The sequence below is a fragment of the Aethalodelphis obliquidens genome, unplaced genomic scaffold, assembly GCF_003676395.1.
Source record: "Aethalodelphis obliquidens isolate GAN/ISIS:26980383/991018 unplaced genomic scaffold, ASM367639v1 scaffold38, whole genome shotgun sequence".
Classification (NCBI taxonomy): Eukaryota; Metazoa; Chordata; class Mammalia; order Artiodactyla; family Delphinidae; genus Aethalodelphis; species Aethalodelphis obliquidens.
This window is the reverse complement of record NW_020837982.1, coordinates 12,030,155-12,053,232: the sequence shown is the minus strand read 5'-3', so window position 1 is coordinate 12,053,232 and position 23,078 is coordinate 12,030,155. Positions and strand designations below refer to the sequence as shown.

At 55.1% G+C, this 23,078-nt stretch overlaps 1 protein-coding gene across 1 annotated transcript in view; it reads left to right on the top strand.

Annotated features, from left to right (window-relative positions):
• The window catches only part of STX8 (syntaxin 8), a 235,795-nt gene extending 216,868 nt beyond the window's left edge, over positions 1 to 18,927 (top strand). Inside the window, exon 8 of the mRNA XM_027131051.1 lies at positions 18,756 to 18,927. Coding sequence (XP_026986852.1) covers positions 18,756 to 18,823 — 68 coding nt within the window. The 3' untranslated portion in view covers positions 18,824 to 18,927. The remainder of the gene's footprint in view (positions 1 to 18,755) is intronic.
• Positions 18,928 to 23,078: the final 4,151 nt, after the last annotated feature.

Below are 23,078 nucleotides of genomic sequence, written 5' to 3'. Positions count from 1 at the left end.
GTGGTGGGTCCCGGCGTCATGGGGCCAGGCCTCTGTTGAGGAGTGACAGGGGAGGAGTTCCGCCCAGGAGGTCAGAGCTGAGGTCCCCGCAGATGCCTGCAGTGAGAGTGGGCTGTACTGAGGAAGAGACCCCGGGCATCTGGGTCAACCATTCAGTCCCGATACACTGGAGCAAAGAGGATGTCTGATCACCAGAAGCTGAAGAAATGGACGTTGTAAACAGCCCATTGACTGTAACAGTCAAGTAATGAAGGTTTCGGTGGTTCCTGACCTAGGGACCTTATAGATAAATTGTTGTGCTTTAGAGGACTTTGAACGATGTGGATCTCATGCATAAATTTGTTTTTGTTTTCCTTTGGACACTTACTGGCAGAAGTGATGAACAGAGCAAAGCTGGTGTCAGATCCCTTCTAACACGTTGGTCGAGACCTTAACGTCATTCGGTCCAGCGAGCAGGTGTGACACATCTGAACAGGAAGGCATTTCTGTCCTATAACAAAACCCAGTTAGGCTGAAATGCAAAACGGTAGAGTGACAAAGTGAGATCAGTGGGCAAGTTTGACAATATTAATGAGAAAAGTTACTCTCTTGCCCGACTTTCTCGTACAAAAGTCTCACGAGCAGCCACTCGCGGTCGTTTCCCCGGAGCCAGCGTGAGGCCGTGAGGATGAACGTGTGGGCTGGGGTTCATTTACTCTAGTCTTACGCTCGGTGCCCGAATTCAGCAAGAACAGGAGAAGAGCGTCTCATATCCAGAAAACTGTCCGAAGGGACCCCTTGGAGCAGATGGCAGAGGCTGCCAGACGGCACACAGGCCGCCTGGAGGTCCAGCCACGTGAACCCCCAGCGGCTCCGCGGCTGAGACGCTGAGGTTTCCATCGTGAGCTGAACGGGGCCCCGCCCAAGCAGAAAGGCCTCAGGCCAATTACGCAACTAGCCAAGAGCCTCTGGCGGCCTCCGCATTTGTTTAGATAAAACTTGAAATCATCAGCGAGCTCTTGAGCCAAAGTCTGTCTCTGTGAGGAGAAAGTCAGACTGTGTAAACCTGCCTAGCGCCTCGCTGTGTGGCCTCGGGACAAGTCCCGCCACTCCACCCCCAGGGGCGGGAGCAGCGTCGTCCTTAGAGAGACCTCTGGCTGTGTGTGGCCTGGTGCGGTCCTCACTGGCGGGAGGAAGGGTCACACTGAGGGTGGCCACCGGAGCCGGACCCAGTGGCCCGGCTGCCTTAATCTCACTGCCTGCCCGGGCCCCGTCCCCAGCCCCACGTCAAGCCCCACCCCGCCCTTGAACCTGTAGAGGGGACGCTGATTGGCGGAGACTGGAGCTCAGGAGAGAAGGGGTGCTGCTAGCCTCTCCTTTCCAAGAAGGTGACCTTTTGGACCCAGAAAGGGTAACTGGGCTCCAGCTGCCTTTATTCAAGGTGCTCAGAGAGCTTCCCACGTATCTCGTTTATCCTCATGATGCCCCCGAGAGGTAAGTTTGTTTGAGATTTCTGCAGTTATGATTATGCCTATAGATTCGAGTTCCTGGCTCCATGTCATTCTAAACCTGGAGTCTCATCCCCATCTCACGTTTCCTAACATAACTAAACCCTTCGGGGAATGAAATGTCTCAGGCCTTAGCCTAGCCAAAGGGTGATTTTTCCCCCCCTCCCTTTTTTTGTTGTTGTTAAGTTTGATTTATTACTTCGCCTTCTAGCCAGGCTCAATGGATGGTCAGAATATTATAAATAATGTGGATTGAAAAGATCGTGCCGAAATGTTTATTGCATGCTTAGAGCACAGGGGATGGCGTGGAGAGCGTGGCCGTGGGGAAGGAGGGGCGTGAGGAGGGGGTGGGAAGGCAAATCCTGTTCTGAGGCCGTGTTGGTGTGTCCACGAAAGACAGCGCTCTGAAGGGAAGGCTCGTATATTGCAAGCCGGCAATCAGAATGCAGAACTGTTCCAGCGGGTGTAAAGCATATTCCTCAAGAATGCCAGGACCATAAGGAACTAATCATTAGATGTCCCCCCCCCTCGTCTCCTCACCCACAGTTCTCGAAGGGGGCTGCTAACAGAGCAGCCACCACGCTTTGTAAGTAGCTCCCCAGCATCCTGGCTTTGGGGCGCCCTCCAGGATGGGGCAGCCGTGTGTGCCTGAGAAGGTGCCTCCTTTGACCGATTCAGCATCCAGTGCTTTAGCATCTTGAATCTCTGTCCTTCGGGTCCACTAGAAATACAAATGTTATCCGAGGTCGGGACCCCACCCGCACACGGGAAATTAATGCCACATCGGCCCATTGGCATCCAGTGATCACATGTGAAGCTGAAATCACACCAGGCTCTTCTTCCTCTCTTGGGCCTTTCCTCAGGCTTCTGTGAAGAAGAAGGAGGGTCGAAGCTCCTTAGCAGTTAACGCCATCTGGGTCAACCTGATTCTAGATAGAAAAGTCTGGCAAACCAGTGAGATGGTGCTTTGAGTTGTTCTCTATTCTGAGCAAGGTCGTCTTTGGGCCACTCCAGGTGTGGTCCCACAGATCTCAGAACGTGGCGCTCTCTGTCAGGAGGAAAGGAGGCCGAGTAATATTGGTGCGGGACTGTGGGCAAGTGGGACTGGTGTGTCAGATACATCTCAGGCTGCGCCCCTTCTCCACGAGGCTGTGTGTCGTCAGCTGGGCACCCCGACCCATCATCTTTGCGGTACCCAGAGAAAGCCATGGCTCTTCCTGTGCTGTTAACAGATGACACTTGATTTTGTGGTGTGGAGAACTTCCAGCGAGCTTTTAATCCTGATCTCTAAGCCAGTGGTTCTCCAATGTGAGCGCCGGAAGAATCACGTGCGGGGCTTGTTCACATCCAGCTTCCCGCCCCCCGCCCCCCCCCCCCGCCACCAGAGACCCAGACTCAGTAGGCGCAGGGTGGGGCCCCTGAAATTGCATTTCTAACCAGCTCTCGGTGATGCTCCTGAGATCACGCCACGAGTGGCCCTGCTCTAAACAGAAACGCAGCATTTCCAGCGTTAGGTAGTTTTTGGTAATAACTCAGGAATATCTACAAATGGCAGCTGAATCAAAGTTCCAGGGCATGAAGGAAATGTGAACTGGGGCTGTTCAGTGTGAAAGAAAGAGGGTCCACTTGGTTGAAAATTGAGTCTAAATCATCTGTGTTGAAAGAAACCCACGAGCATCTGGTAAAATCCCAACATCTCACCAAAATGTACCTCTGTTCATTTACTTGAAAGATAAGTATAGGATCTGTTCTCTCCTAGAAGTTTGTATTCAGATCACTGACCACTAATGGGCAGTATATTGATTTTGAGTTTGGCAGTACCGACTGTACTTACTTGTACCCCCTTGGAGTTCTTTAGAACCAATATTTTATAATAGCCTGTTTTATTGAGTTTATACCCTTTCATGCATACATTCACTCATTTCTTTTCAACACACGTTGATCACTTACTATATGCCAAGTACTGTTGTAGCTGCTAAAATGTCCACGTTAGCTACCACCAAGTAAAAATGCATTTGAAATCCTTACTACTGACGCTTCAAACACCAAGCAGTATTTGAATCTAAACAGTGAGGAGCTAGCCAGTCAACCAAAAACAAAAATACGTACGTGTCGAGCACGTGTTACATGACATCTGTCCTGGGCAGATGGATAGCATGCCGGGGACACAGACATGGAAACACAGGATCTGTCCTCTCAAAGCATTTCAGACCATCAGGGAGGGAAACCCTGAACCCAATCAGTTGTTCATTTCCCCAAGTATTAAGTCAGTTTCTCTAAGGCACGTGTTCGATATGCAGGAGCCGCCCAGGAAAAGCGGTCCCCAGACCGCCTTGGGCACGGGAGAGGTGGTGTCCCTGGGGGAGGGGACGGTTTTGAGCTGAGGCCCAGCACCGGTGTCGGGGTGCCGGCGGCGTGGAAGGCGGTGGAGGGCTCCGAAGCGATGCGAACGGTCCCTGGCAAGGCGCGGAGGTGTGAGCGAGGGTGGCATGTTGAGTGAGAGGCCAGGGTGGGAAAACTGGATCGTTTCTTTGGGAGTGTGTCAGAATTCCACTTTTTTATTTTGCTTTGAAATGGTTTCTGAAGTATCTGACAGACCATGTTGCACGCAAGCCAACGCACATTTCAAAGCCAAATCCGACATTTTGAATGGCCTCTTCTACTTCTTTTCAGAAGCGTGGAGAAGGAGAAGTTGATGACGTCATTTCAGTATTGTCCTCAAACACCTTTTATCATCTGCGCTCACAACACACAACTGAAAGGCAGACACCCTGTGTGTTTGTGGACAGTGTGTGAGAGGCAGACACCCTGTGTGTTTGTGGACAGTGTGTGAGAGGCAGACACCCGGCGCTGGCCTGAACACACTCATGACACTCCGTGGCCATCAGGGTGCCTTTCTGTGGACTGCAGTTTTGTGGTCTCCTTAAGCCCCTTACACACTGACCACCTTCAGGGGAAGAAAGAAGGCAAGGACTTCTACCTGGACTGCCGGGCTCCTGGGTTCCCTTATCCTTGAGAGGGCCTTGGACCACATGTCGTAGGCCACCCCTGCAGGCCGGTCCTTCAGATGAGCCGGTTCCCAATCTTTGGGCTCTACCGCCCTGATTCCTTGGGCCTCAGATACTTCTGTTCATTCTTCTTGCCAATAGAATCCTTGCTCAACAGTTTTTAGGCGGACCGTATTCTAGAACGTATGGCTGGGAATCTTGCCCATTTGTTTGTTTTTTGAGAAGTAGGATCTTTTCTTTATTTTTGGCTGCATTGGGCTGTGTTGCTGCTCACGGGCTTTCTCTAGTTGCGGTGAGCGGGGGCTACTCTTCGCCGCGGTGCACAGGCTTCTCACTGCGGTGGCTTCTCTTGTTGCGGAGCACGGGCAGTAGTTGCAACAACTACAAGTAGTCTTAGTAGTTGTGGCTCGCGGGCTCTAGAGCGCAGGCTCAGTAGTTGTGGCGCACGGGCTTAGTTGCTCTGCGGCACGTGGGATCTTCCCGGACCAGGGCTCGAACCCATGTCCCCTGCTTTGGCAGGCAGATTCTTAACTACTGTGCCACCAGGGAAGTCCCGCCCGTTTTTGTTTTTTGTTTTTCAGTCGGCTCATTGGTGACCTCATTGACCCTGGGCACCTGTCAGAGCTGCATAGGGGCTTGGAGGGCACCAGTGACCACCCCATGTGTTCACGTAGGAACCCATGGTTTCCTGCCTCACTGACAGTTGGCACTACTGAGATGGCGCCTTCCATCTGTGAAGGTCAAGTTTTATGGCTCCTCAGATGATACGCTGTCCTTAGAAGGATGTCTTGGTCGTGAAGAATGTTAGAGAACAGTCCTGGGTGGAGGGGGCATCGTTGCAGGGGTCCCCAAGACGGCGGGAAGGGCACCTTCACTCCACAGAGTGAAGAGTCCTCTGGTGAGACTGTGCCTTGGGTGTGTGAGCTGTGCATCCTGACCGGTCCTGGGTATTTCCTACATTGAACTGCAAGCCCGCTGCTGCTTTGGGGAAGGGGCCCTTTTCCATGACCCAGTGCAGAGTGGCTTCCAAGTCTTTGTGGTCCTTACCCCACCCATCTTGGTGATGCCCGTGGGCTCACAACTCTCCTTCAACTAACGAGAAGCTAGCAGCTGACCAGGGTGCTGGATAGTTTCCACTCCATCCCTGTGGCCACGCATCTCACTGCAGCGATAATTCATTCAATTCGCGTCCCAGAGCTGGACGAGGAGGCCATTGGGGCGCTCTGGGTGGAAGACGCACATCCCTTCTGATAGAGCAAATATGACGTACATTTTATCGAAGAGCTCTTAATCTATTATTTGTTAATAAGTGTATTTTTCTGTGTGTGCATATAGGCATGCACGCTGTTGGAGAATTTTGCATGAGCGTAAATTTCAAAATCCGTTTTCCTGGTAGATTCTCTGAAGAGTGATGTAGAGAAGATTTTCAAGAACGGTGTGGGAGCCGTATGTGGGTCTCCCTGAGTGGTCATGCCTGAGGGCAGGTGGCTGGCCACATACCCCTTGGAGGCCCCTTTCTCCTGCGTGTTGGTGGCGTGCATTGGTGGGGGGATGTGGACAGCACTGGAGGCTTCAGGGGTCACGGACGGGGCAGGCCAGAGGACCTTCTGTCCAAAGGTTGAGGACCGCGAGCGCCACGTTTGTAGCGAAGCCAGTCTCCAGTAGGTGACAACAGCAACCAGTGTCAATTGAGAACATGCCGTGGGCCAGGTCGCGTGCTCGGCACTAAACGTTTTTACCTTGTTGCCTCTCCATGACAACTCGGGGAGCTCAGGGTTAGCATTCTCCTGATTCCAGGCTCAGAGAATTGGGTTCCTTCCCCAAGCGACAGAGCTGCGATTTGAACGCAAGCCATCTGGCGTCTCAGCCCACGTGCAGCTCTGGCTGTTACATTCTGCGGCCTCCCAAGGAGGGAAAGCGTGTGTTCACGCACACGCGTGTACACGCTCGTCTTCCATCCCTTTGCTGCACCACTGGGAAGTGACACGCACGGTGCTGGGGGGTAATGGAACAGAGAGCTTACGATCACTTAGCGGGGATCACTTGAAAGCAGGGGTGACCTTCAGATCACAGTAGGGCTCGTTTTTCTGCCTCGATGTTGGGGACGGGCTTCACAGCCAAACTGAGGAACCAGGACATATGTTCTGGTTCTCTGGTAAAAGACTCGGCTCTTCAAGCTAAAGGACCACGTCTGCTGCTCTCCTCAGCCCTTATTTTTCTTTCCTGCCACGGCTCTTAGCAGTCGTCTTCCTTCTGCCCTCCCCACTGTGGCTCTTGGTTATATATAGTCCCTGTCACCTTGGGGGCCAAAGGAATGCTGAGACTAGGCAGGGGGCCGATACGGCCTCCAAGACACAGAGTGACTCTCCACCCAGAGCCCCAGGAACAGTGCTAGCCATCCCCACGTCAGCCAAAATGGATTGAACCGGCTCCTCCCAAACTTCGGGTGACATCTTGTGTCTACTCTGTCATCCGATTCCTACCACCACCCCCTGGCTTCCTCTCGACTTCAGCCCCCAGCTGGTGGCCAGCACTCTGTAAAGTGAGAGGGCCCCTGGTCAAGGCAACAGCCCTCCGTTTAAGAAGCACACTTTCCACTGGGGCATGGAATTGTCAAAACCGGCCCCCCGAGGACGCTTGGCCACCCAAGCAGCAGTGCGCTGCCTCGTCACCCGGACCGCACTTCCCCGCAGACCAGGCAGTGACGGAGCACGCTGGCCGGGGTCCCCCTGCCCTGGCAAGTCCTTCCTCTCCAGCTCGCCTTTTCTACACTCCACAATAAGTCGCCTTTCTGTTTCCACTTGTCATTACATCACCCTTCATTCCAGCAAACTCTCGTCATGTGTTATTTCTAAGCTTACATATTATTAACATTCAGGGATAGCAGTTTCCTGATGCCATGTAGGAAGGCACCTTAATCTCACCCGCAATGTGTTTCCAGATCCCACCGTGGATGGCCGGTTTCTGGAAGGTATCAGTACCCCCTCCCCCATGTGCTCCTGGAAGCTGAGGGAGAGGAGAGTGTGCCTTTGAGCCCCCCCTTAGCCTGTAGGGTAGGAAGATGGGCTGTGTTCCCTTTCTAGCACTTAACCCCTTCTAGCTTTGGGGTTTTGTCTGTCTTCACCTGCTGCACCCCCGACACACACACACACACACACACACACACACACACACACACACACTCACTCTCACAGATAGCAACTCAGTGAAGGCAGGAACGTCTGTCTGTCTTGTTCGTTGCTGTATCCCCAGTGCCTGGTACCCTGCACGTGTTCTATCAATGTTTGTTAAATAAATCAGAAGCCGAGAGAGCGAACCCAGAGGGCATCGGCGTTGTTTCTGCTTTCCTCGCCAAATCGGGAGTAGGCACCATCTGCTTCATTTGACGGAGCCGGCTCCATGTGTAACGTGTATAAAGGGTACGCGTGCCCAGCAGCAGTAATGGTGGCACAGGTGGCTCTTGTTAGGACTGTGGTGGCAGGAACAATGTGTGCTCGCCTGGGACCTGCTGGATCCAGACGGCCCATGGGCCCTACACGGTGTGTCTGGGGAGGAGGGGTCCCCAAGGGGGAGGCTCTGAACACCTAGTCCACCCCATCCACGGTGTCCTTGTTAGCCTTGTTTACAGCGGGGCCTCTCCTGCCCTGCCCTTTGCTCTAAATACCTCTTGCCCGAGAACTTGAGGGCAGCTTTTCTTCACTTTGATCCCTCGGGACATCTCTAGCGAATCAGAGGATGCTTGCAAGGTGATAGGATATGTGACTGTGAAAGGGAAGAGTTTGGTCTCTTCATGGTGACAGCTGTTTCAAGTGGGGCCTCGGCCCATTCAGAGTAAGCTGCTAGATGCAGGACAAGACGGTAGGCTCCCGGGAGCTATGCCTCTGCACCGTCCTTCCAGCGCTCAGCCAGGAAGGCGAAGTTGTTCTCGTGTGACACTGATACTTTTACAAATAATTAGAGACGAATAGTTGTTCTCGCTGATGGTATCTTTACTGAAGGATCTTGGTTACAAGTAAGGGGAAATGACTCTGGCTCGTTTAGGTTAAAGAACATGTAATTTATTTGAACGACGTTGGGTTACTTGCAAGAATCTAAGGGATGATGGGGCCAACCAAGTCTCAGGAAGGGTCAGAAGATGGGCAGGCCTGGGACCTTCCAGCCGGAGTTGGTAGAGTACCCCTCCGGAGCGTCCCCTTGACGGTGGCTGAACCCCAACTCTGTCAGTCCAAAGTCACAAAATTCCTGGAGAAGAAAGCCTGGTTCGCCTCACTGGCTCCACCGCTAGACCCACCAGCTGTGTCTGTAGGAGCAAGTTGAACAGCCATGGCCGCTGCTTCCTCCTCTGCCAATAATATGTTCCTTTGAGGTTTGAGACGCAGACACTCAGTTCACATCTACCACCGAGTAGCCTTTGCATCTTGGCCAAATGATTTGCTTTAAACAAAACACAGCAGATGGGGAAGCATTTGATGTATTGAGAAAGCGTCCTCCTGATGGCCGCGCCTCCCTGCGTTTCTCTACCTGAGTTAGGACTTGAGCAGCAGCGCCTTCCTGTCACCTTGCCCGTTGTCCCTAATTGATGCCAGGTGATGCCTCCCAGTCCGTAGGGCCCGAACGAAGGGGTTTGCAATGGTGAATCCATAGCCTGACTGGAGCCATCCAGAAACCTTCTGATCCTTCGTCGAGAGGGAACTGTCAGACAAGGTGTCCATAACCGAGCTCCCGACCGTGTTTTCAGAGACACTTGAGTTTCTGCCAGACTCTCGCCGGATTCACATTCCCAGGGGTACCAGTGCAGCACAGTGAGAGGGTGTCGCTTAGCGAATGTCGGTGCGCCGGAGAATTGGCATTAAGTGATTGCCTCGACAACTCATAATCTGCTGATGTGAAGGGTTATCTGCTTACAGAATCCTGTTGAATTGTGGCCGGGCAATTGCCGGGCTGAACTTATCTCAGGGACGGGAAATGAGTAACACTTTAAGAACAAAGATGGGACCTAGAAACTAGTCAGCACTTTCTGTGCAGGAAGCAACAGTAATGGCTGAGTTTTTACACAGCCCCTCCAGGGAACGGTGTCTTCTGCGGGGGGTTTTAGTTTTGTTTTGGGGAGGCAGGGGTGGGTCGATTTTCTGCCTTTCTTATGAGACCGGGAGACCCGTAAAGAGACGACGTGTATCTTTGCCCTGTCGGACCTGACCCGCAATGAGGACTCAGTAGATGGTGCTGAGTTTGGTTCTGGTGTGGGTAAATCTAACTCGCTTGGGTCGGCAAGTCCTCCCTGTGCCCGGCGCCGTGTGCGTAGGGCAAGTGACCTTGCCCTCGGCTAGGGCACTTGACCAGCAAGTCTGACCCCTCCGTTGGGACCTGATTTGCCCCGGGCCAGGGAGATGAGCTCTCAGGTCCTCATGCTGGGTGTCCACGAGCCGAGTGTCAGCCTCACCACTCCCATGGCTGTGACAGGGCCACCTGACGCCCAGCAAGGCCCTCATTCCTGGAGCCCAGACCCCGTGAGCCCGCCTTTCACTGGGCCTCCATCCGGCTCCTCTGCCCTGTCTCTTGCAGTCCTAATTCTTTTTAATTTCCTGTTTCTAGGCAAGTCCTTTTTCCCTCCTCCCCACACCTCCTCTCGGGTCACCCTCCCTGCTTCCTGCTGAGAACCGCGCTGCCTCTGGCCCCCAGATGTGTCTCTGCACCGCTCTCCTCCCCCAAGTCAGCTTCCTACTCTTCAGAGTTGCTTCTTGTCGAGTTTTTCTATTTACACAAAGCAGGGCCTCCTGTCCGCATTGAAATGGGGTGCCCATCCGGGGCCTGGGGGGCGGTGAGCGCTCCCCACGGGGCCTGGGCCCTCAGAGGACAGGGGTGAGATGCCAGCGCCAGGAGGGTGCCTCTCCCCTTCCCACGTCACCCCAGCACAAATCCAGCCCAGGCACACTCAGGGGTACCAGGTTCATCCCTCCAAAAACTCATTTCGGAGAAGACCCCAGCTCTCACCCTCAGGAAGCTGGTACTTTCCAGAATGGAGGCAGTGTCAGCACCCGTGTGTGCCAGGCCCTTGGCCGGGGAACGTCACGTAACCCTCCCGCAGCCTGGGGACACGTGTGTCGGCCCTGTGGACGTGGAACACGGAGGCATCGAGCGGCCAGCTCGCACGGGCCAGCAAGGGGCCGGGCTGGGGTCGGCAAGTCCTCCCTGTGCCCGGCGCCGTGTGCGTAGGCTGTGACCTTGTCGAAAGGCAGAGACACAAACGCCGTCACAGACACATTCCGTCGGCGTGACATAAAGCCCTGGGAAAGTTAAGATCTGTGCAATTCCAGTTTTCTTTGTTTTCAGTCAGAACCAAAACATAGGCACATCCTAGGCACGTTCTTTGCCCTCTGATGGATTTCTCTGAGGGGCTGTGCCGTCACGGCTGGCTCACAAGCCCTGGCATTCCCCCTCGCGCGGCAGGCCCTCCGAGGGCCCCCAGGTTGCCTCCTCCCACCTGACGCTCCATCCCAGCCGGTCCTGCGGCTCCTCCCGCCCTCACGGGCTCTCATTCACCCCTGAGCCCCGACTTTCTCACGCAGAGACTGGGGGAAATTGTTGTTCTATCGGCTCACTGCCCGATGGTGAGAATAATGTTGGGATCTGAGCACGTGTGCCCTGTGGCAGAACGGGAGCTCTGACGTTTGTACTTCTTGCCATGCTGTCATTTTCATCATCATCATCATTCGTGCCACCACAGCGAGAGTGCCCAGGCTCCCCGGCCCCCGAGTCCCGCTCTGCCCATCCCCCCGCGTGGCGGGATGTTTCCCGATGTCGGGAACGTCTCTGGAGCTCCCTTGGGCCCCCTGCACACCGTCTGGGTCCCCCTCTGGGTGTGCTTTCACCGTCTCCCTCTGCTGCCGGCAACCCTGTCCTCAGCGTACACCCTTGCCCTGCCCTTCCTCCAAGGCCTTTCACATTTCACTTTCCCATGGCTTCTCTCGCCTGGTGCCCACAGCCAGTGTTTCGCCCGGCACAGCCGCCCTTCCTGTGGCTAATAACCGACACGGATGCTGCCAGATACTCGCGTCCCACCTTTCCTGGATGCCCCCGTCATCGCCCCCGGGCCTCGGCTAGAGTTGGGCTGGTTCTCAACTAAATGCCACCCAGGCGTTCCCCTGTTTCTGCCCCTCTTCCTTCTCTTCTGGAACGAATGGCTTTTTATTTCTGTTGTTAAGCCAGGGGGCCGGCTTGCTCATCGGACGCGCGCAAGGCACCGGTCGGGGGCCGTGGGCTGCACAAGGGGTCAAGATCACTGTCCTCACAGCCGCCATTTATGGAGCGCCAGTTATGATCTAGAAGTTTTATATCCTTCATTTTATTGAATCCTCGCGGCAAGCTTAGGAAGTTGATATTTTGAGGCTTGTTCTACAGATGGTGGAACCGAACTCAGAGTTAAGGAACTTTCCCGACATTTCATAGCTAGAAAGTGGACATGTTTGAAGTCAGGTCTCCCTGAGTCCCCAAACCAGTGCCCCTTCCGCCACATCAGACCGCACGGTCTGTGACCTAAGGAAAGAAGCGTGAATAAGTAAGATAAGAATTGAAAGATGGAGGCCAGTCATTGGAGAGCAGTGGCCTGGCTGTGAGCGCCTCTCTGACCCCAGGGAGGCGAGGTCTCTGTGGGTGGAGAGGTCTCTGTGGAGGAAGTGGACTCCGCCCTGGGGTGGGGTGCGAAAGGGATGAGGGTGCAAGCAGAGGGGGCAGGAGGATGGGTGGAAGGTATGTTGAGGGGATGGGGGAGCCCGCTGGAGCCGCAGAGGAAGGTTTACCGAGCGGAGAAAGGAGAGCCTGGCGGGATGGGCTGAGTGCCAGATAAGAAAAGAACCAGAATCAGCAAATCAGAGATGACTTTTGCACAGTATTTTGATGAAAGCACAGTTTGGGGAAAATTCAGATGTGGAACTGTGGTGTGAAATAGATTCACGAGCAGGGAGGGAACAGAGGCTGGTCTCCGCACTGTGTCTGTGCAAACGCGGGCCCCCAGCCCGGCCGAGTCGCCAGGTGGGCTGGAGGAAGGCGGCCCGTGCCCGCGCCCCGCGGCCGACTAGACGCAAACACGGCTCCCGAGTGGGCAGGTGTGGGCCGAGGGGGGAGCTCAAGGGGAACTGCCACTCTTCAGCCCTTCAGTTAGAAAGTCAGAATGTCAATATGTTCACCGTCTCTGCACGGCCTCTACTCTTTTCTCAGCATATTTGCCTAGTAAGGGGATTAAAGGGAACATTTACATGAACTTTTGAAAGCCAATATTCCAGTTTTGTCTCTTCTTCTGCGATTCCCTCCCTCAGCTCAGGAGCCTGCTGCAGAAAGATCTGTGTGATCAGTGAGAACCCGGTCAATACATACGCAAATGCCACGTATTGATGGGCACGGCTGGCGAGGACAGCTCGGGGGGCCTTTCCTAAATGTCCTCTGTGGGTCCTCAGAGGCTGCGTGAGAGCCGTTTGTGGGCCCTGGTCCTTCCAGCGTGAAGAACAAAGCAGACGATAGGAGGACGTACAGGTTGGTTCCCAACAGCCAACCACAGCTGGCAGCCAGGACGGCTTTCCTTGTGACGAGCAAAAACCAGATAAAAAGGCTCCCATAAAACTGGCCTTTGTATCCCCCTCCCTCCCGCCACCTCACCCCTCCCTCCCCCACTCCTCTCCCCTCCCCCCCCCCCCCCCCCCCCCCTCCCCCCCCCCACTCCTCTCCCCTCCTCCCCCCCCATCATCGGTGAGCATTAGGAGCCGTTACCCACGCTCCACTGTGGCAGAGGTGTTGGCATCACAGCCTCCGTAATTTGCTGGTTTCCAGTGTTTCACTGGAAAAAATATGGACCATGAATCCCGATGGACAATCTTCAGCAAACACAACACTGTCCCTGAGAGACCGTGTTTCACATCCTTTCCCCGTTTGCAAAGGAGTTTTTCTTACATCTTTTGGTAATTGCCATGAGCTGGACTTGTAAATATTATAAGTGGTTGAGTAATACTCATCTGGTAAACTGACCAAAGGAAACGGACGGTTTTTTTCCACTCTTGGAAGTCTGGCATCCCAGGCCTGCCCCTGAAAGGGGCACTTGGGGATTGGAAGGGAAAATCTGCCCTGCCAGGTGCCAGCAGGCCCCGCGCAGAGCTGAGTGATGTGTGCAGGAAGGCTGCCGGCGTCCGCAGCCTCGCCCGGTGTTTGTGTGCTGGGTTTGGGGGCAAAGAGCATTCATTGTTTCAGAAGTTGGTAGGTTCCCAGAAGTTCCACTGTCTTTCCTGGGTCTGAAATGTCCAACATTTCCTTGGCCGGGGGCGGGGGCAGGGGATGGATGACTAGACCCCCTGAGGTTTAAGCCCTACTCTGAGGCAAGAGAAAGAAGTTCTCTCTGTCATGACGGAATGCTTTTCCTGTTCTTCCCGTGGCCAGTGGCCATCGGTGGCTTGGTCTCCCTCGTCCTCTAAGCTGGAACCACCTTCCTGTATCTGAAGTGTTGGGGGCTCTTCCCTGCCTCTGTCTTTAAGGAATAGCAACCCCTCTGTGTTTTGCATGGTGGTGGTGTGGTGGATTTTCTGATGATGCCTTTTGGTGATACTTACTGAAGTTTCTGTAGATGAAACTTGTGGGGGTTGCTTCCAAAACATACACCAGGGACAGGGAGCGGGTGAGGGTATAGATGAAACCAGATCGGCCACGAACTGACCCCTGTTAAAGCTGAGTGGTGAGAGTTCATCACAGCTCCTTAGACTCTCCCGTCCGCTCTTGTATTTGTTTCAATTTTCCCACTATAAAAAGTTGCCCAAAGGAAGAAGGAAAGAAATGGGAAAAGGAAAAAAAAAAGAGAAGAAACTCTTTATCTCAGTTTTCCAGCCCAAAGACACCTGGGCCTCTCTCTCTCTCTCTCCAATAAACCCCGTGCTGTGTCGGGAATCAGGATCCCCACCCCCACCCCTAAGACGGGCCCCAGGGGTAAGAAAGGGTAAGAGCCTGGCCCGAGGGCTCCATCCCACCTGGATTCCAATCCCAGCTCTTCCTCTCACCAGCTGTGGGGCATTAGGTAAGAGAGTTAGTTTTCTAGAACTTCAGTTTCCTCATAAAAAAACAGACAAGGATTACCTGTTGCTGAGACTCGAGCAAGGCAACCTGGCCCGCTTGGAACAGTCCACGCACGCCGTGGCTCAGCTCTCCCTGGCTTTGAAGAGACCCTTGGTTTCTCTTTCCGAAGCATCCTTCAGAGGGGAGAGACTCCATTCAAGGAAGGTGCTAGAGCTGTGTTCACATCCCAGAAAAGCCCAAGTTCTACTCTTTGACCCAAAAGAATCCACAGGGCTGCAGCTGGCTTTGGCTCATCCCTGTCACCTGCCTCCTCAGAATAACTTCCTCAGTTGACCCTGCGCGCACCCCGGTTTACTTAAACCTGCTGGAAACCTCCTACCCAGAGGACCCCTGTTTGCTCCGAAAGGGTTTGAAATGTCAGTCTTATTTGTCGTTGATCTCAAAGTCCCACTTTTCATCTTTGGACAAGAAACCAAGTTTATCACGTATTATCAAGTTATAGTCTCTGGTGTCAGCAGGTGAAGGGCGTTTCATGTTTCACAGGTCTCGTGGACCCCGTCGTACCTTTCCTGTGGCACCATTTGTAGAACTCACGGTTTCCGTGGTAGAATAATCAGCGGCTGAAAGAGGAATCGCCGTATTGACGATGGTTTCCGTAGTGCCTCCACACAGCCCACGCTGCGCTGTGAACCGTCTCCGAAGTGCGGGAGCTTTTCCCCATCCCCCTGGGGTCTCTGCGGGGTTTGTAATTGGGATTGACCATCTTTCTCTTGGACTCAACGCGTTTTCCTAGCTCCGCTCTCCCCGTTGCTTTACCTCTTCTGTGTCCTTCTCGTTGGTGCCTGATGTTCCTTCCAGATACTCAATGCATTTATTGGTTTATAGCAAAAAGAATGTCTCGTGCCTCTTCCGTGTGCCAGGCCCTGCCCCAGGCACAGGGGACGTGGTGGTGAACACAGTCCCTGCCATAGACGCTCACGTGCCAGTGGCGGATGTAGATAGTAACTGACTGAGGACCCAAATCGTGGTTGAAGAAGGGTCACTGCAGAGACAGAAGGAACACGGTCCATTGCAGGTCACGAAGGAGTTCCTGGAGGATGGGAAACTGATGCTGAGTTTTGGAGGATGAACAGGGATTAGACTGAGAGGGGCAGGAAAGACAGCACGGGTCCAGGCCGGGAGGCAGGAGGGTGCAGGGCACGTTGGAAGAACCGAAGTCAGGATGGCCCGAGCACAGGACACCGTGTGGCTTCACGGGTCGCAGGGGGCAGATGACGCAGGGCCTTCAAATGCCATGAGGAGTGGGGATTCTAAGCCGTTGGACCGTTTTGAGCCAGGAAGCAACCTGATCTGATTTCCATTCCAGCTCAATTGTGGGGAAAGGATTGGGTAAAGGGAGCGGCTGGTCAGTGCTTGCAGTGACCCAAGCAGGAGATGGTGGTGACTATGATGCCTGAGGCTGCTTCCATCAGACCATGCGTACAAACTCAAACCCGATGTATGGTTGCTCCTTCCCAGCCAGTTACCGCTCTTGATTTCTTTGTCCTGCTTTTCTCATAATCGCCCTGATTTGAAAATTCAGGGCCACTCATATGGGCCTCCCCTTGGGCCATCGCAGCCTTGGTCCGGAACCCGGGCCGCACAGGCAGCCTCTCAGCCCCACGCGCCCTCCCAGCCCCAATCCTGGCTGAGCGTCGGCGGCAGGACTTCTTCCTGAGCCACCACTCAGCCCGTCTTCTCCCCTTTGCTCAGAAACGCAGTCCTCCCCCTTGGCTTTAGGATAAGCCTGGGCTCCGGAGGGCCAGCAGTGGCCCCTGACGCTTCACCTCGGTCTGTCTGCTTCCCTCGTTTTCACTGTTTTTTTAAGGAAAAAGGTTGCACAATATAAACCTTGCCCCCAGCCAAGAAGCAGTGGGATTCCTGCCCAGGTGGAGCCTTCAGTCAGCCTGGAGATGTTTCTGGAGGCAGAAATGAATGAAAAGATGTGTTCTTCTGCTCTGGCAAGAAGGTGGACTGAGAGAATGTTCACTCAACAGCCACACACACACCCCCACCGCCTTACTACAAGCATCTTGAAATGCTAGATGAAATATTACAACCCCCCCTAGAGCGTTAACGGATGGCTGAATTTACAAGGAAGAAAGGAAATCCCAGATGAAAGAAATGGAGGGAGAGCCAGAGACCAGCACCTAAGTGAGACCATCCGTGGCCACAGTGACACAGAACAGGGTCGGTAGATTCTGTGAAAGGCCAGCCAGTAAATGCGTTAGGCTTTGCAGACCCCAGACGGTGTGACGCATCTCCTTTTTCTTTTTTGACAACCCGGTAAAAATACAAAAACCACTCTTAGCTCATGGGTTATATAAAGCAGAGCACAAGGGACTTCCCTGGTGGCGCAGTGGTTAAGAATCCGCCTGCCAACGCAGGGGACGTGGGTTTGAGCCCTGGTCCGGGAAGATCCCACATGCCGTGGAGCCCGTGCGCCACAACTACTGAGCCTGCGTGCCACAACTACTGAAGCCTGCACGCCTAGAGCCCGTGCTCCGCAACAAGAGAAGCCACTGCATATGAGAAGCCTGAGCACTGTGATGAAGAGTAGCCCCCGCTCGCTGCAACTAGAGAAGGCCCACGTGCAGCAACGAAGACCCAATGTAGCCCAAAATAAATAAATATTTTTAAGAAAGAGGCACACTTGTGGCAAGGCTAGAGGAAAAAAATGGATGCATGAACAGGTGGTGTGAGAAATAAAAAGGACTGAGATACAGCAGTGTTTAAATTATAGGAGAATATAATGAACACTCTTATACCAGTACTTTTGGACACTCAGAAAAAATGGGCAATTTCCCAGAAAAATATAATTTAACAAAACTGACTCAAGAAGAAGGGGAAGCAGAATTCCCAACGTGGGGAGCTGTCCAAGTGTGGCGTGAGTGTCGAAAACACCTTGAGCGGCTGTTCACTCATTCATTCAACGATTGTGTCTTAAGTCTCCACACCAGGCACCGTTGCAGAAAGCTGGCGATGCAGCCGTAAATAGAATCATCAGAACTCCACACGCTGTGTCCATTCTGTCCAGCAGAACTTTCTGTGAAGATGGAGATGTTCTCTGGTGTCTGTCTGATAGGGTAGCCATTGGCCACATGTGGCTCTTAAGCTCTGGAAGCCTGACGTGGCCAGTGGTTATCTGGTAGCCAATAAGATCGATAACGTGTTAACGGCTTCCTATAAGAGAATAAGCTGCTGAACTCTGGGGACCCTGAGCTTTCCCGAAACAGCTCCTCAGTCTGAGGTGGGCAGTCCTGGTGGCCAAACAGCCACGTGACCCTGACTCCCCTGTTACTCGTAGAGCATTTTCACGTGCTTCACCTCATCTCCTCACTCCCCTCTCCGGGCCTTCATTTAGCGAGCGCTTGCGCCATCGTGGCCGGGCCCTGTGTCTGATACGCCACCACCGTGCTGGCCTCCGGGGTGCAGGAGGCACTCATCACCCACCAGGGAAGTCAGCGTGGAAGGCAGTGAGTGCGTCGGGGGAAGGGGCCGAGTCCTCCTGGGCCCTCCCTCTCCATCAGCGTTGCAGGGATGGGCGTGGTGAGTCCAGCCGCGTCAGCTGGGGGAGACGGGGCGGGCTTGGCGGGCAGAGCTGGACACAGGGAGCAGACTGGCCGGGAGGCCCGATGCTCTCCTTTGTGGTCCGCAGACAAGAAGTTCAGGAAGTAAAACTAGAAAGTGTTAATATAAAAAAACTTAAAGTGTCTCTCAGAATTTTTTACAGAGGGGTGCCAAGTATCTTGGGCTCAAGAAGGAAAGCTAAAGCCACGTGGATAGGGGAGAAAATGGATTCTAGAATCAGTATTTCTTCATAGACACCAAGCCCTTTGCTTTATCAAGGCCTCGTCAATGCAAACAGAAAACGGGGCTGAGCTGTGCACAGAAGCCGGAGCGGGGGGCTGAAAGGGGAGGCCCCAGCAGGTCAGGAACGCGGGCACTTTTCCGGCACAGCTCTCGAGGTGGCGAGACGGCAACTCTCCGGTGTCCCTGGAGCCCCTCCCTTCTGCAGCCTCCAGCCTGCACAACCAGAGGCCGCTGACAGCCCCCCACACCGGGGCTCCCTGGAGAGCTGCATCCACTGTCTCCCAGAAGAGACCTCACGGGATGGGTGACGCTCGTCTGGTGTGAGTCCTCATAGGGGGTCTCGTATGCTTCTGTTTTTCAGGGATGATAATGGTGATTCTGTTGCTGCTCGTGGCTATTGTGGTCGTTGCAGTCTGGCCTACTGACTAGTGGCCGTCAGGGGACCACAGCCGGGACACCTGCCGGTGATGGAGTCAAGTTCAGCATCCTCTTGCTGCCCGAAAGCCACTCAATAAATGCCCCCAAAGCGCTGACCTCCTGACGTGCGTTGCTTCAGCAAAGGCAGATCGCGTGGCAGCTCCAGGGAGCTGCCGGGGTATTGGGCAGTGCGGCCCTCGTGGGTTCTGCTTTGGTCATTGGGCTGCTAGCCCAGGGTCCCTCAGTGGTCACTGCCCTGTGGCTGCTGATGGATTCCGGCCACCCCTCAGCGTGCTGGGCGCCCTGGGGGGACGATGGCGAATTCCTACGCAGCTTGTGACCTCGAGTGTCTAGTCTGCTCGGGGAAGTCATGTGCCCATGTGGGAGACAGTGAACAGACAAGGCCACGCGTGTCCGAGAGGGAGGAAGGAGTGACATGAGGAAGGAGACACGCGCAGGCGCGTGTCTCCGGGCAACTGCCGCGCGCCTCACTGCCCGCGTCCCCCCCCCGAGGCTCGCCACTCCTGCTGGTGAAGTAGCTCAGGACTCTGCTTTAGCAACCACCTGCAGACCCAGAAGCACGTTCTCGTTTCCTCCCTCGGTGTGGTAACCCCATCTTCTCAGGCTGAAACGTCCTGTACGCAGCCAGAATCGAGTCTGATGAATCTGATCGGGCAGGAAGGTACCGTTTAGGGTTTAGGGGAAGGTGTGATTCATTATGCAGGGAGGAGAACAGTACCTTTATTTGGCTCCTAAACTGGCCCAGACAACCTTGTGTGTGTGGGTACTGCACGCGTTGCACACGTGTGCACGTGCGTGATGGCAAGGGCAGACGCGTGGGCTAGGCCTGCGAAGGGTGCCAGGCCCGCGGGCGCGGCGGTGAGTCTGGGTTGGAAGGGGCAGAGGGCCAAGCTTCGTGCCCTCCCTCCTGGCCAAGCGGAAGGCGGGCCGGCGGGCCATGCTTTGCGCTCTGTGGCTCCAGGGGAAAGAATTGGTGATGAGAAACTAGGGTAGTTTCCAAGCACAAGATTTCCCTGGAAGAGGAGAGATCGGGCAGCTGGGAGGGGAGTCCTGGGGGGTCTCCTGTGGATTTCTTAGAGACTGTGGGCGGCTGCTCTCCAGAAGGCGTGACCTGACCCATCTCACCGCATCCTCCCTCCCCGGGGAGCCGAGATAGGCACCAGGAGGACCGCGCTGCAGACTGGCGACCCGGAGACTCCAGCGCACAGCGAAGACCTGGCTCCAGACCCCAGGCCTCTGTCAGGGGAGTCAAGGTTCTGTGCTTGGTCAGTTGTTAAGTCGCCGCAAAGGCTGGGTGACCCTATTCCCAGCAGTTCCCCGCTAGAGGGGCCAGGTCACTACCAGGCCACCTGGGCAGCCCCGCTGCCACCTGGTGTGTGTGTGGCGGTGACACGCGGCACTCTTCTGGGAGGTGGTCTAGCCCTGGACTCCGCTCCGGGCCAGCTGGGACGGCGCTGCAGTCACAGTCACCCAAATCCGAACAACCTCACTCCATCCCCAGCGTCGGTGCCTCCCTCCTGCTGCCCGTCCACGCAAGTCGGCTGGGGGCCCAGACCCGGGCTGCTGGGACAGCCACGCGGGCTGCGGCAGAAGAAAGGGGACTCTGGGAACGCTCTGCCCAGAAGGGAAGCCGTCGCCTCTGCTCGCAGCTCCCTGGCTGGACTCACCTGATCTGCTCAGCGAGAGGACCGGGAGGCACCCAGAGGCAGAGAGCCTGAACTAGGCAGTGCCGCCCGCTGACAGCCACGCCCCTCGCCAGCAGTGCGAGCGCGAGCCAGATACCCTTTCGTGCTTCCGTTTCCTCCTCTAGAAAATGGAGAGAACACAGCTTCCTGCCTCCGGGGCTGACTGCGAGGGTCGGGTGAGCCAGCACGTGGCAGCACGGAGCACCCCGAGGGCCTCAGCTGACAGCGGGTTCTCCCTCTACCCCAACCCTATAGCCGCCCCCCGGCCCGGGTGGCCTCCGCATCCAGGGCTCGAGGATCCTACCCCCTGCTTCCGACCCGGTGCCCGCTGCCCTCCAGAGCTGCCGGCACGTGCAGAGCAGGAGAGGCCCTGGGAGCCGTGTTCAGACTGGCAGTGGCCCAGGGACGAGGGCAGGAGCGGGGCAGCCGTGAGCAGGAGACACGCTGCCGGGGGTCGGGACGGGGAAGCACAGGAGAGAACACGGAGGCAGGCTTGTGTCGGGAACCAAGGCGCTGTGCTCCCGAAGGAGCCGGGCCGGACGGGGGCCAGGCGCTTGCGCACCCTAAGGCGCCCTGGGAGGCACTTTCCGCGGGGGCAGGGCGGTTGCTAACGGATCCCCCAGTGGAAGATCAGGCATCCGCAGAGCACATCGTTCAGTCTTGTGCCAAACCCCAAATCTGTATAAACAGCGTCTCCTTGGAGCCCCCCACTTTGGGGCTCACGGGAGGGGGCACTGAAGGTCTGTTTGACTTTCTCACCTCCCCTTGCTCAGCATGGAGCCCCGGCAACTCGTGGGGGGTCTTTGAACCAGAGCCACGGCGGCCTGGCTCGGCCACACGGAAAGGCCTTTCCGAGCCAAACGCTCAGCTGATGTGCGCACACGGCGGCTTCTGTTCTCTTGACTGAGTGGGCTGTGGGCGTGGCCCAGCCCTTCCTAGCCGGGTGACCTGGACCTGCAGGCAGGGGAGGGGTAAGAAGCTGGTCGGGTGAGACCCTGAGGACCTGCCGTCCAGGCCTGGGGTGGTGCCGGGCAGGGAGGCGCCCCCTTTTGGGAGAACCCACCCCACTCTGAACTGAGGGGCAGCCCCGAATTGCCGAGGGGCATCCCGAGCGGCTGGGATGGGCCACTCGGGGTCTGTTGTTACATCAGGAGCCACCCTGGGGTCCTGTGGCATTTTCCAGCTGGGTCTGGCCAGGCCTGGTTTCCCCCTTCAATGGCGTCAGGCCCAAGGTGCCAGGCGGCCGGCAGGGCTCTGGATCGGTGGTGTGAGCAGTTAGTTAGTAGTACCCCAAGCGTAGGGAAGAGAGGCACGACCCGTCACCTTGGGTGCGTTTTCGATGAAAGTAAACTTTATTAAAATAACGTCGTAAGTACTGTTTAACTGAACTGATGATTAATTAGAAGCATTTAAAGTCTGGATACTATATAAAGAAATCCAGATACCTGGTTACGACGGGTACTTTCGTTCCACTGAAATGTCATTATAATTAATAACTGTAACCAAACCTTAGTTTTCATTAGCCCCAGGACACTCCGCTGCGCTCCCGGCAGAGCCCTGGACCCTCCTCGCACGGGGCTGCTGCAGGATTCCCGACTGTCCCTCTGCTCCAAGGACTGTCAGGTTCTCTCCTGACCAGTGCTCTGAGAACCACCAGCCGGCCTGTAGCTGGTACTCCTGCCTCTCCAGTTCCGGGCTTATACCGAGAGTTCTTTGTGTAGATTAGTGAAAGATCGTCTTTTATCTAGTTGGGTTTTCTAGCCTAGCCCTGCTGAAGGTAAGTGCGGTTTTTCCCCCCTTTATTTTGAAAAGTGGGCCAAGACTCGTCTTTCCTCTAATTGCTTCTTATGGCTTCAGAGTTCTCCCACCTCCATGCCAGTAACAGAAAGCATTTGCCTCTTTCCAGAAGTGCCTTGCTGTCCCGTTGAGTCTCCAGTCTGATAGAGTATTTGGATGGATTAACTCATTGCCTTATTTCTCACGCTGGCTCTGTCCATCCTTTAAATTTTATTTTTGGGTGCGTTGGGTCTTCGTCGCTGTGCACGGGCTCTCTCTAGTTGCGGCGAGCAGGGGCTACTCTTCTTTGCAGCTCACAGGCTTAGTTGCTCTGCGGCATGTGGGATCTTCCTGGACCAGGGCTCGAACCCCTGTCGCCTGTGCTGGCAGGCGGATTCTTAACCACTGCGCCACCAGGGAAGTCCCTGTCCGTCCTTCCACGCCTAGTTTTTCTTGGCGTATTCCTTAAACGTCTTTATTTAGTCTCAAAAGAATACAGACAGAGCTATCTGTTCAACAGAATCGGAAACCTAGGTGCATCTCTGCCGTGAGCCGGCAGCCCCCATTCCCAGGCGCTGTCTCTGGCCAGAGGGTAGGGATTTACGAATGCGGGAGCCTCCCCGAGAGCCAGCCAGACGCCGGGGAACTCTCCTCCAGCGGGGTCTGGATTTTTGACTAGACTCTGCTGGCCCCCGGGTCCCTGATGGAGTCTCTCGGTTTCCTCGTGCCTCGGCATTCCGGTCTCTAGAGTGGACTTTTCCAACCACCTTGGGTCAGGACTTGGC